The sequence below is a fragment of the Mixophyes fleayi genome, chromosome 12, assembly GCF_038048845.1.
Source record: "Mixophyes fleayi isolate aMixFle1 chromosome 12, aMixFle1.hap1, whole genome shotgun sequence".
NCBI classification, from domain to species: domain Eukaryota; kingdom Metazoa; phylum Chordata; class Amphibia; order Anura; family Limnodynastidae; genus Mixophyes; species Mixophyes fleayi.
In genome coordinates, this window is record NC_134413.1 from 18,617,822 (window position 1) to 18,632,360 (window position 14,539).

Genomic DNA, 14,539 nt, shown 5'->3' on the forward strand with positions numbered 1-14,539 from the left:
AAACAAATATGAACACAAACAGCAGTTGCACTCAGCAGCAATCCCGCCATTTGCTTTAAAACCAAAACAACAATTATCATAATAAAACTTAATGAACTTTGCTGACTCCCTTTTTTCTCCTGTTAATGGGTTTTAAGTTAACTGTTTATAACATCTGGTTGCTTGGCAAATTTCTCTTTCATTTGGCATTACTGCACTTAACACCAAATCTCGTCTACCACCTTCAATAAAAGCTGCTGCCATAGAAGGGTGAGGTTAGGAATCGCTTTTATGTTTAGTATCTAATTGCACACTTATCTATCTTACTACCAAATAGGATGGTTTCCAATTATGCCCCTCAGATGTCCCCGGATCTTTCACATCGACAAATGAAGCACAGAATTTGTCACGTCCCTTGTAAAAACTAGAGCAGGTTGCGGTTATAGGAAAGAAGATTTTTGTAGCATTCCAAATAACATTAGCACATGATCGAAACCTTAGGCCCAAATCATCTGGAGGCAACAATATTAGTGACTAAAGCTTCATTCATAATGATGCTGGTGATAAAACATAATGGATAATTACAGAAGCAGAAACATTATCTTAAATAGAAAATATAGTGAAAGGTGTGAAGTAATGTTTGTTCCCAATTGTAAAGCGCTACGGAATTTGCTGGCGCTATATAAATAAATGTTGATGATTATTATAAATCTAATATATATTTTAACCTTTTGCTGTATGTGATGGCATCCATAAAAGGAAATCTATAGTAAAAACAATGTTATAGCAATATTACTTTGTGCACAGCACAGTTTGTAACACAAACACAGGATTAAAATTTACTGGCCCAAATTTTCACCATGATCTTCCATACACTCGATCATGGTAAAAAAAAATATTGACACCCTTTCACTTTTTTTTTTTTTCAAATAAATCACAATTTCCTCAGGGGCTTGCTGCCGACAGCTGCACACTGTGCAGGTCCGTTCAGCAGTGACAGTGTGCTGCCCGGCTGCTCTGATTGTGTTTTAAACACAATCAGAGCAGCGGGGCAGCACACTGTCACTTGCGAGCGGACCTGCACATACTGTGCAGCCGCCAGCAGCCTTAGAAGTCGGAAAGGGGCGGGGCCTAAAGCTCTCCCCCTACATCGCCCCGGGTAGGGCAATTTCCTAGATCCGCCCCTGCATCAGGGATAATGTAAGCTCTAAAGAAAATAAAGATGTGTTTTCAGAGAGCATCTAAAGATTTTGAAGGCTGTGGGAAAGTGATTCCACATGGTAGGGAATTCCATAAGTGGGGAGCAACACGGGAGACGTCTTGTAGGCAGGAGGAACGGGTGGTATATCCTTTTAAGTCAGAAATTGAAAATATAAGGCATTGACATGCAAGGCTTAATATTTGGAGTAAGTTTGACCAAATTATGTGCTACCAATCACCCTCTTTCTATAGCCATAGATAGACTTCTTGTACCTCTCTACTGGCAGATTGGTCCACTCTTCTTGTGCAAACTGTTCCAGTGTCCCAGATTTAAAAGGCGGTCTTCTCCCACCAGCTGTTTACAGATCGCTCCACATGTATTTTATGGGATATAGATCTGGACCCATTGCTGGCCATTTCAGAACAGTCCAGCGTATTGTCTTGAACCATTTCTGGGTCCAAGCACCTAGCCATGCAGTCTCCATTTGCAAACATTTGTGATATAAAATGGGTCGTTCTGAAGAGCTCAGTGACTTCATGCGTGGTACGGTGATAAGACGCCACCTTTGCAATAAGAAAGTTTGTGAAATTTCATCTCTGCTGGATATTCCCCGGTCAACTGTAAGTGATATTGTTAGTAAAGTGGAAGCATTTAGGAACAAGAGCAATTCAGCCACAAAGCGGAAGACCGCGTAAAATCACAGAGCGGGGTCAACCAGTACTAAGGGGCCTGGTGCGTAAAAGTTGTCAACGCTCTGCTGATTCCATAGCTGAAGAGTTACAAATTTCCACTGGCATTAATGTAAGCACAAAAACTGTGCGGCAGGACCTTAATGGAATGGGTTTCCATGGCCTAGTAGCTGCACGCAAGCCTCACATCACCAAGACCAGGGGTGGGCAAACCTGTCCTCAAGGGCCATATCCAGTTCATGTTTTTAGGATTTCTGTCTGTAGAAACAGGTGGGATAATTACTGACCCAGCCAAATAGATTAACTCAGCTGTACATGATTAAAGAAATCCTAAAAACAGGAACTGGATATGGCCCTTGAGGACAGGTTTGCCCACCCCTGACCAAGACCAATGCCAAACGAAGGATGGAGTGGTGTAAAGCACACAGAACTGTTACTTTGTGTTGGTACTGGAAGTTGTGGTGTACAGACCAGCTCATCTCCATAGTGAACGGTGTTACATAAAAATGCGGGGAGAACACGCCTCAAAGTAGGTAAGAACCATCAACGTCATTTGTCTGTTACTTAAATATACCAATATAGAGCGGATGTAACGACCCCATTCTTTACATGAATTTTAAAAAGGAAACCCTCCCAAATGCATTGGAAATTTTCACATGGAGCGCCGTCTTCTCCATGTCGTTTGTTAGATGTTCCTCAGTTCTGGGGGATGGATGGTCCAAGTGTTCCCCTGGAAATCATATATTTTCCTTTGGAAACCAATATAAACCGTGAGAAGCTAGGAATAATTTGATACACTAATAAGATAGTGGTGGGCACAAAGATAAACCACGCAAGTCTAGACTCGTAAAGTGGCTGGATCAATACCCATCTCTATCCTTGGAGACTACCATTTATAGTGATGTTACCACAATGCCTATTCATCAACCTGTAGAAGATGACTGTCCAACCATCACATTTGCCCAAAATGCGACACTCTTAATTTCTGATCTCTTCCACTGCCTCTGGGTCTATCCCAAAATCTAGATCCAGGTTTGGATGTTTGCCAACGACCATTTAGTTAAATTTCTACTCTTAAACCCTGAATGGCCATTTAACCAAATGGTAGCAGAGTCATAAAAAGGCAGAAAAATAAATAATAATAATAAAATACTGCTATTTCAGCAGCTGCAATAAAAAGGGTCCTGTAAATGTGGGTCCAGAATCCTCCCTCTTCTTATTAATTCTACAGAGAGAAGCTTTTCCCCATGGTCAAACTGGGTTGGCTCTATCCCTCCACAAAGGAACAGGTCTGCAGGTGCCTTCATCACACTACATGGTACAATACTGGGCTTTGCCTGCAAGACCCACCCATGTATCCATTATACCCACCAAGTGGAAGTCTTTTTGGTGTTTCTTGTCCACGTTGGTCTCTTCATGCCTCACCACACTGTTTCTTCTGGATGTTAAAGACATCACTTCTCCCGTTTCACTGCTTTAATCACCAGGGGCCTGATTCATTAAGGAACTTAAATTATGAAGTTTCTTATTTTAGTCTCCTGGACAAAACCATGTTGCAATGCAAGGGGTGAAAATTATTATTTAACTTATGTGCAAAACAGAAAACTAATTTTCACCCCTTGCATTGCAACATGGTTTTGTCCAGGAGACTAAAATAAGAAACTTCTTATTTTAAGTTCCTTAATGAATCAGTCCCCAGGTGTGCAAATACATGTATCTACTATTCATGTGCGATCACTAAATAAATATGCCTTTGGTTCATGTAGTGTACTGCCATGTACTTACTGATGTCACTGGACTCTGAGCATTTCTATGCTTCACTAAAAAAAAATGGAATGGGTCAATTGTATAACTTTTTTTTTTTTTTTTTTTTTTTTTGTTTAAACTGATAAAAAAATCACAAGAAAAACTGAAACACTCCAATCTATAAAGCAGGGACTTACATCGATTTTAAAAAGGTTTCTCCCATTCATATCAATGACTTCCTCACAATATTAAAATGAATTGGAAAAGCTATGGAGTTTCCCACAACTAGCCAAACAAACCAAAAATCGGAGATTAATCATATTCATGATTCATGGGAAACTTACTGAAGTTGTCAGGTGTATTCCAAATGATCCTGCTTCACAACCCCTCCCCTCCCGACACTCCGGGAGAGATGGCAAATATGCAATATTGTCTTAGCCCACAACATGACTGCCTCAGCTGTGTGTGTTCATAACAATTTTGCCACTTGTCACAATTTCGGAGTGTAATGACAAACTTATTTTCGTAAAGCAACTTAAAGTGTGAATGAATAATGATGCCAATAATTTTACTAAAAGCACATGAATAATGGGACACTAGTCCATATATATATATATATATATATATTCTACTATATAAATGCCTAGTGGCGTGTGTGAAAAAAAAACAAAACAAGCTGCAGCGCCACCTGCTGGGCAGAGTTATACACTGACCTATATATTTCTTGAAGGAGAAGTCACAGTTGGGAGTGGTTGGTGGTTGCCTGGGGTGACAGTGGGGAGTTTTTAACACCTTAAGTAGCTTGATGAAGGATGTGGCAATGAAGATGAAGGATGTGGCAATGAAGATGAAGGATGAGGTGATGGAGAAAAATGATGAGGTGGTGACATGTGGACAAAACCACGTTAAAATGGGCGCTTGCGTCGGGAAGTAACGCTCTTCCCCTGAGGAGGCCTGGGCTAGGCCCTAATGCATGACAAGAACCTTTTTAACACCTTAAGTAGCTTGATTTGACTAGAATGCATGAGTATCATGCACGGGTTATTATATATATATATATTATACACCTTTGTATAGTCCATCGTTTTTCTATATTATCTGACTGATTTTGGTACCAGCATTGTAACTGGCTCCCATGGTTGTAGAGAGATCAAAAGGAAGTCACGAACAGTGAGCTCCAGAAGCCTAAGGACCATTGTAAACAAAACAACATTTTGGAGAGAGACCAGACACTTTGGTTAAGCAGTTTTTTTTTTGTTTATTTTATGCATTAAGAGGGAAACTGCATCATAAGTAAAAATGCTACCGCTTAAAACATAAAAAAGTAATGACAGGGCTTTTGCAAAATGTTGATGCTTAAATTTGTTGTGAATTCTTGGAATTCCCCCCCCCCACCCCTCCCCTCTTAAATAGTTACCCTTTTGCAACAAAAAACCCTCAAAACAAAACGAAAAACTAACTGCATTACATAATTATACAATAAAAAGTGACAAAATAAAAAGCTACAAGAAAGCAATCTATAACCGTGTACAGTCATGTGCAAAAGACAAGTTAAGAATTTTTTTTTCCTATAAAAATAATAAAAAGTAACAATACAAAATGGGGAACATTACAATAGGAATAATAATCAAATAAAAATGTTCACTTCATAACGCCTTTACATTATTTCATCAAGCTTTAGATTTTGGTAAAACAATGATTTTTTTAATTTTGTACGGTCTGTAAAATCCTTCATAAAATGCTGCCAGCTGAATTTACAGCAGCAAGTTTACACACATTTTTACAGTCTACTTCCCCTTTTTAATTGTGAATAATACGGGATACACAACTGAGGGGCCTACCTGGAATCAAATGTCACTTTGTTTTTTATATAAGGGGCAGGTGTGCCAATACTGAGGAAAATGGGTTAACATTTATCCTAGATGTGCATTTGCATGTAATACAGGGGTGATTCGTGCAACGTTGCAGTTTATTTTAGCTAATGTGTGACCAGACTGCATCACAACAGTCTGAGGTAATTCTTATTATTGGAGGTCTTTCTAATAAAGGAATACAATGCGTGAGCGCGTTTTACCGCTCTTCTTTAGAAGAGGGCGGGTCCTTGACCACATGATTCGACTGAACGTGTCCCCCGCTGCGCAAGGAGGTGATCAAGTCATTGCGTAGTGGCGGCAGGACCGTGTTCATGTGAATCAAGAGATCATGTCCACCACACTTGCTTGTTGGACTCTCCCCTCCAGGACCATTCAGAAACTAGGTGTGGATGAAATTGCGTTACTGCAATTCCATAAATAAAAAAAAAATATCAGCTGTTTAGCAGAACCAAGAACAACGATGGGCAACACTGCCTTCTTGGAGGGCTTCCAAAGAGATGCAACTGACGAAGGAAGGAGAACAGACTAAACTCCTTCCTCCATCACGAGGTCACATGACAGGGAAGTCAGCAGCCCCCCTGGTCTGCCTTATCTGTTATAGCAAAGAATAAGATTGGGCATAGCCAGCTGAGGGGGCCGTAAGGGAAGGCTCGGTGGGACGTCTGCTGCCCACCACTGACCGAGAATATATTTATGCACATAGCAGTCGCTATGTGGGCCTGTCCCTGTGTTGGGAAACTACGCTAATTGAAAGTCCTCACTTTAGCGGAATGTTAAAAGCACGTTCATTAACGGGTCTCAAAGCTCGCCTGCAGCGTAGTGTACTATCTACTACGCAAGCCTTCCCATAGAACTCCATTTACTTAAGAGTCTTAACATTAACTCGGCAGGCAAGATCAAGACAGATGTAAAGTGAAGAGAACTCTGGCCAGAAGCGATTGTACAGGTCTATTCGCTTTCATTATTTATTGGAATGTCCGTCTCAAAGAACGTTTAAGAAGTTGTAAGAACACGCATTAAGTGCTTAAAACGCAACGCCTGTGTGTAGGAGGCCCTAAAATGTCCTAATCTCTTAAATTTGTGAGGTCATAGGCACAGTGCAATGTTTCATATACACAAGTGCCTGAAGGGGAGGGCAAACTTTTTTTTTTTTTTTTTTTTTTTTAAGAACAATCATTGTTCTGCTGGATTTCCATTCCTACTGACAATGGTGCGATTGTGCCACTCTAAATATAACATGAAGGGTTAGTTGTATATACAGTAGTCCCTAGTTTTTGGTTTTTGTTCTTTTATGGTCACTTATCTTCAAACACAAAATAAGACCATTTACTTCTTTAAAACCTTGAAATGATAATCAAATGTCCTCCAAAATAACGTATAGCAGGGGCGACTTTATGTTTCCCCATCGTCAGCATTAAAAATGCTCATCTTTGGAGCTGCCAGTATAAAATGGTGCAAAAATAATAAATAAATAAAAGTGGCCGGGGCTTAACGTCAACACAAAGTAGCATGAAAAGTGCTGTAAACACTATGCCATGTAGATGGCTTATCAGAGCAAGTATGGGCAAACAACATAAAAGGCTTCAGAAAGAGAAAACCGCTTCTGGGGGTAAATGTATCAAGCTGCGGGTTTGAAGAGTGCAGATGTTGCCTATAGCAACCAATCAGATTCTAGCTATCATTTATTTAGTACATTCTACAATATTACAGCTAGAATCTGATTGGTTGCTATAGGCAACATCTCCACTTCTCAAACCCGCCAGAAACTCGCAGCTTGATACATTTACCCCTTGGTATTCCATGTCATATTGATAATGCACACCTTTCAGACACTACCCCTCCCCTTCCCTGGGGGACTGGTATGTATTTAAGTGCTTACTGTGTAATGCTAGTGCCTAAATTGCATTTGGAAAATATTTTATATTAATATATATAAAAAAAAACCAAACAAACTAGCCCCACCTCCCCTAATGAAAAGTGCTTTAAATTTTTATTTATTTTTTTGTTTTCTTTTTTCTTAACTAGCCCAATACTTCAGTTTACACTGTTTTTTTCCTAACATTTCGGGAGGCTTAAAAAAATAAATAAAAAATACAGGTTTAAAGTTTGATTACTTACAATAAGAAAAAGGTCATTAACAATCTAATAATCCATGTACGACAAAAAGTGCATACCGCTATTCATTGGTAAGTAAAAGATGTAGTGTTGCTTCAAAAGCTTTTATTATTTTTAAACTAAAAATAGAAATAAAAAATAATTGCATTATTCTAAATGAGACTAATCAGCACGACCTTACCTTGTGTATTACATCTCTATTTAAATCACTGTGAGTGGTTTAAGTTTTACATGTTTAACTATAGGCTTTATTTTGTCTTTGCTTGAAAATACCAGCCAGAGTGTGCAGCATTCACGATGATGCCTGCTAGATCTAAGAGCAGATTCGCAAGCAAAAAACACAAATGTTCAAGCATGCTATAACAGTAAACAATATAGGTGTTCAATTTTCACTGTACTAAAACCAAGTAACCTGATATGTATTGTCTTTCTGCAGCAAGATAAGAACTCTTGTTTGACGATTGACCTCACTGAGGCTATAATGCTGGTCCGATTGTTGGTCTCTCATTTTAAAAGATCACATCACTGTTATTAAAAAAAAATAAAAATAATTAAGCACTCAAAACAGGTCCACTTTCATATTATTGCACTATTCGCTAAACCTTCTATAATTTTCTAACTACATCCAATTGCCCACACTTTGAATATTTAAAACCTAGGAAATAAGTTATTTAAAAAAAAAAAAAAGTTGTTGATGGTTACAGGGTGACCAAGGGAAGCGAGAAGAGTAACTTTATTGTTTTGTTTTATTTTTGATTCCTTATTCACGGTATGCTCATTCCTCCTTTTGTTCTGTTGACAGCTCGTGAGCACATTCTCAAAACATCGGCTGTGGCATTGTCCAACATAACGTATATGAATGTATGTATGTATATATATAAAAAAAATAAAAAATACATACATAAAAACAATTTAATGGATGGATTGGATTGTTTTTTTTTTTTCTTTGCAAGTGTGAAATGAGAACTGGTTTTACATACAGACTTTTCACCCCCTCCCCCCAGACATTCGTCAACTCCTTTGCGGTCATACAAACAGTTCATAATTCATAGGCTATAGAAAGTCCTGTACAAAGTCTGATGAACTAAGTGCCCAAATATGAAGTCTGTGTGTTGCAATGAAAAAAGAAAAAAAAAAAAAAAAAGTTGAGACATCTAAGCGTTGCCGCTCGCGGAGTAAGAAAACTGGGGAAAGTGCGGCCTTCTTTCATTGTCAACAAATTCCAGATTTTCATCTGCAAAGGAAAATACAAAAATATGATCAAAATTTGACTGCAAACAATATAACAATATACATTTAAACATTTTATCCCACAGACTACAGTAAAAAACCAAGTTTCGTTCAACTGTAATCTTGACTCTCTTTTTGTAGCTGCAGCTCGTATAAAGTAAAAATTGCAGACACTTTTTATGGGAGTGTAGTACCACTTCCATCCTGATTTTAGGGAGGCGATGTTACAGCTTGTGAGATATTTCATCTGAAATATTAAAGCAGATTAACATTGATGAATACTAACAAGATCACATCATTGGATACGGTCTATGGCTTATTCCGTAAAATATTCAGGATACTCAGCCTCTCACTGCCGTGGATTCTCCCAGTATTTCTACTACTTTTTGAGATTTTCTAGCTGTAGGATACCAGGTTTATAGCGCACACATTTATTCCACAACAGCTATGTGGGTAAGCAAATCTTTTAACTATGGGTAAAACTTGTTCATTGTAAGTAAAATAAACAAACAAAAACAGTAAATGGGAACTCTACACAATTTATGTACTTATTTGGCTTTAATTCTGCTCAATAAGAGGATGATTTCTAAATAAAAAAAAATTGCTGCTTTTATGTGTGAATATTTTTTTTTATAATATCTACTTATCTGCTGGAGAAAGCAATCAATCTGTATCAAGTGAAGAGATGCTAGTCTAAGATTACACAATAATTTGCTATAGAGACAACAGAATTTGTTCAGCAGGGGTGACAGTTTATGGTTTGTAAAACGTATCTCTCTATTTTTAAATTTACAGGAGCAAAAACAAAATTTGGGTGGCGTTCCACTTTAAAAACTATGCAACTTAGAGGGACTTGTAACTACAAAACTCTTATTTAAAACACAACAATTATTCTTCGCACGATATTTGATCAGCAGAAATAGTGGCTCGTTAGATAGGCTGCAGTAGAAGACAGATGGATTTTGACCTATTCCTGAAGCTCTCTGTCTCCACATAAGAAAAGTTTAGGTTCTTTAAAAACGCCTTCAAACCCCCATACAAGTTTCTCAGCTTTCTTTTCAAGAACTTGTAGCTCTGAAGTTACACTGGGGGAGGCAGCTAAACATGTGTCCCGACAGGCTCGATCTGTTCTTTGGAGTGGGTGGCAGACGTAGGCAACATCTAACAAGTGGGTTTATCCTGTGAAACATTACGCCGCCTCTTGAAGTTTTGTATCTGGCATTTGGTCTTAAAGACTTTTGATCAGGGGCTGAATTTCCTGGATGCCTGAAGTATGTAAGAAGCAGGGCACGCGAGTCTTGGTGGCAAGATTTTAAAATAAGGCATTTGCCACCTACATAGATTGATTCATAAAAAGTCCGGACCAACTACTGCACAGCTCTCATACGGATTCTTGATTTTGAGTTGTAATGGAGCACAGATGAAAGCTCAAGTGCCTTTCAACACCTATGACTTTTCCACTTGTCCTGTGCACATGGACTAATGGGATTTTCAACTCCTGTTAGCCATGTAATGGAAAAGAGAGGCAGCTGTTGACTTGATCTGCAGAGTCCGACAGCTTTTTCACTACACTTAACAATTTGGTAATCTCCCAGAGACTAACTTTTGGAGTTTCCATTAAAAGGATAACAATCTTTAACAAAAATAAATATATACTGTACATGAAAAAAAAATGAGCATTGTGATTTACTTCATTAGCAGAAAAAAAAGTTGATTGGCCAGCTCCTACACCATCCAAATCAGAGAGCGTGGAGAAGTGTCGAGAGCACTGAAACTGAACATTGTTCTTCCACTTGTCGTAGGAGAATATACCCATTAACAAATATAGACCCTGGGACCTCACGGTTATGCTAGTTTGGGTAGGGAAGGTTATACAAATTTTTGTATGGCTAGAATTTGTGCTTTAACTTTTAACACATTTACTCCTCCTGTTTCAGCTGTGACCTCTCCCACTTAGAATGTAAGCTCTCTAATGATCAGGGTCCTTCATACCCTTTTCATGTCTGCATTTGTTTTATCTGCCTTGTATGTCCCCGTTTTATGTATGTACTGTTTTCTCTACTATACAGCGGAGCGCTGTTGCGCCTTACAAATCTACGATAACAATAACTTCTGGTTTAATAAATGTAGTTACCCATCAAACATATACATGCCAAAATCCGAGATCTCGTAAAATGTGGTCCCACTGGTGCACGGCATGAATACTGTGCATACAGGTACTGTACACCGAAAAACAGAGACCAAGCGGAAATGAGGGATCACAAGCATATTGAATGCAAGGACTTCCAGAAGCATTACTCATGCTTTAGTTACGCAAGTGACATCCCAGCATGATTGGAGTCATGTATAAAAACCCTGGATTACGCCGATTGCCTGCGATTTTGGCTAGCATGGCTGCAAGAGGAGACCCCACTAACTTTTAAAGAATTGTTATGGCACATTTGGCTGGAGCTGTAGTGACCAGAAAAAGTGCAGTTTTAGGAGTTTTACAATTTCTAAGGTGATATCAGCAACGAGCATACTTCCAAATCGTCATACCCGTGCATTAATTCTAAGTGCAAGGCAAAACAGATCAGTGACTGCATATTTCGAAAAAGTGGTCTAACAGCCACTTTAATCAAAAACTGAAGAGAACTCCGCAAAGCAGGATAGAGTCAGGTTAACATACACCGATAATCACATCGGGTGATCTCAGAGTTCAGTTCCTGCAAAGAGGACAGGCAATGCACTACCGAGCAGTGGAGAAAGGCAATATGGTCAGATTAATCATCCTTCACCATGTCATTAAAAACTGCTGTGTGCACACTTCGGACTGAGTTCTAGAGGTCACTTGTTTCCAACAGTGAAAGGCTCTGTGGTTCCGTAAGTTGGGCCCCATTTTCCTGCAAAGTTTTGGGTGCAGTCATTCCCTTCAAAGACAAGGTCAATGGTAAAACAGTACTTAATGGTACCGAGTGCTCATCGGAAGGGGTGTCTTTCAGGATGACAATGCCACCATCCAAAGTGGACATGGTGTTGCTCAATGGTTTGAGGAGGATGATCTTTCAGATCTGAAACCAACTGAGCATTTATAGAATATTCTGAAACACTTGAGCTAGTCTTCTCCACCACCACCAACCAGGCATCAGAAAAATGACTCTTGTAGAAGAATGGTACAGCATCGTTTCTGCATAATTCCAGACACTGGTAGACTCAATGCTACGGGCACGCGGGCCACCAACACCTTGTTAAGGGACTGTATATTGGTGTTATGAGTAGTAAGTATTACAAGTTATTTTGATGTTTGCTTTGGGGGTAAAGGTAGAGTCCTCGCATGTTTTAAATTTGTTACAGTTATTAGTTCTAGGGATGCACAAAATCCAGGGAAAAAAGTGTTTTTAGCAACAACTGGGTTTGGCCAAAATCATTAGGATCAGTCTAACCAGTTCCCTAACCGGATTTCCCTGTGGCTTCAGAAACTAAAATAATAAAATTACACATTTTAAAACTTGCGTTGCTCATGCTTAATTAGAATATACAGAAATGTAGATTTAGCTTGGAATCGTGAGTAATTTATTTTGTTTTTCTAACATTTGGTATTTAATGGGATTGCTAAGTTATTGATTCAACACATCCCTGCGTTTTTATTTTTAAGATTAGTTATACTGTAACTATACTTTTAACGTTTGTATCGATGCGGCAGGTTAGCGTTGCAGGTCGTGAATTTGTTGCATTCTGGATACTGCTCCTGTATCTGCTAGGAATCAATTATACAAATCACTGCTGAGTTTTAGTCCCACTCTATGCCAACATCCCCTCAGTGCCAGAGAGATGCAGTTCAATTGGGGTAAATTTCTCCATCTGCTGCATCAAAAATAGATTAAAAAAAAAAAGCAAAAACCTACACATTCTGTATATTGAAAAGAAATTGCAAAGCTATTTTACACAACAAATTAATTGTTTCTTGTAGATACTAATTATTGTGTCGCCATAAAAGAAAGCAAGCACACTCCAACAAAACAGAATATTTTTCTATTGTTCAATAAACAATAGATGGCCATTCTCCTGTGAAGAGAACGCCTATTAAAAGCTAATATATTGATATTTGTTTTCACATGTGAATCGCTACAGAATAGACCTTTCCATGTTGAGAATTACATGCTCAGAATCTGCTGGTGTCACTGTTGCTATATTTGAAGTGGTTCAGTCTTTTCATTAAATGTCTTCATTGCCTAATCAACACCAGCAGGTCATAAAAGGTTACTAAACAAAGCCAAATACCAAAGGCATCCTAAAAAGCAACAAATGTAACTGAAACCGCATTTCTCTTACCAGGGAAACAGAAATGTTCCTTGTGATACTTCAACTTGCAACCTAAGTTCTCATTAAAAAGCAGAGGCCTAGTCACACACAATATCCGTAGGTGTGCTTATTATGTAGACATGTACAGTATAATGGTACAAGTGATACCCATATAAGAGGACAATCCTGTATATTATTGCTATGCTGGTGTTTGAGTCACAATATGTATACAGTGCTCACCATTTTCACACCCTAAAACTGGATTATTCATTTAACGGTCAAGCCACCATTAAGACGGTTTCTGCTCCTTGTACAGCCGCATAATGGCGCGACTCATATTGGTGAGCGCCTGTACATCTGTGGAGGCACCAGATTGCATGCAGGCTTGTCTACTTCATGAATAAAACAACAGTGCAGGTGAAGCAGCATCCTGCCTCTTCTATGACATGAGGATCAATGATATGCATTTTACAAAGCCCATTTTAATTTTTGGGGATTTTTTTTATTTTTTTTGTTAAACACAAGTGATTAAAACATACCTTGGTCGGGTGGTGTTATAGTGATCATTTGCGCTGTAAATTCCTCATCAAAATATCTTGTGTCCGTCTCTGAAGTAACTTGTGGCTTAAAAGGGGGTACAAGCTGAAAACAGAAACCAAGTTATTTTAAATATAGCAACGAATAATAGAAAACTGGACACTTAGGGGCCGATTCAACTAGCGGCATAATCAGCGCATGATTATATATGTGAGGTTTTTATGTAACCTTGCGGCTAATTTAATCTCCCCCTTGACAGACAATGCACTGGGCATCAAGTCATAAGGATCGGGGTGGCAGCCATTTTGTATCATCACAAAATCTTAAGCAAAATGGCTACACAACAGAAATGTATTATACTTTTGTAAATGCTCATTCTAAATGTAAGTTAAACACATTCCAAATACTAATTGTTTTATTTGATACAGATGTAATATATCCAACCTAGATTATGGTACAGAGACTGCATCTGTGCTTCAGACTGTGGAAATCTACAATGCAGTCCCATAAGCTGGAAGACCAGGCCTAAGAGACAGGAAGTTATTAAGCAAATAAAATATTAATGGAAGGTCCTTAGGATTTTAAAAGGCATTTATTGTTGTACTACAGATATGATAGGAACAGCACAGCTATTTAGAAAGCAGTTATTTATAGTAGCGACAGCTTGTCCCACACTCTGGCAAAACCCAGGACTCTCCATGCTCACTGGCAGAACTGTGGTTTGTATTGTATGATAAATCAGAGACCTTCTGCACCATCTTGGTTTCTGGAACCCAGTGTGCACAAGCTGAGTGGTCTCTATAGATTGTGCCAGGAGACCCCGCCCCTTGCCAAGCAATTGTGTGCCAGCACAGCTGTCATCGGCAACAGCTGTGCTTTTCTTTACT

At 38.8% G+C, this 14,539-nt stretch overlaps 1 protein-coding gene across 3 annotated transcripts in view; it reads right to left on the reverse strand.

The window, feature by feature from the left end:
* Nucleotides 1-8,302: 8,302 nt before the first annotated feature.
* The window catches only part of AKT1 (AKT serine/threonine kinase 1), an 82,874-nt gene continuing 76,637 nt past the window's right edge, over nt 8,303-14,539 (reverse strand). For all 3 annotated transcript variants that reach the window (XM_075192248.1, XM_075192249.1, XM_075192250.1), the window contains 2 exons: nt 13,655-13,757; nt 8,303-8,838 (listed from right to left, as the gene is read on the reverse strand). In XM_075192248.1, the coding sequence (XP_075048349.1) occupies nt 8,759-8,838; nt 13,655-13,757 (183 nt within the window). In that variant the 3' untranslated portion in view covers nt 8,303-8,758. The remainder of the gene's footprint in view (nt 8,839-13,654; nt 13,758-14,539) is intronic.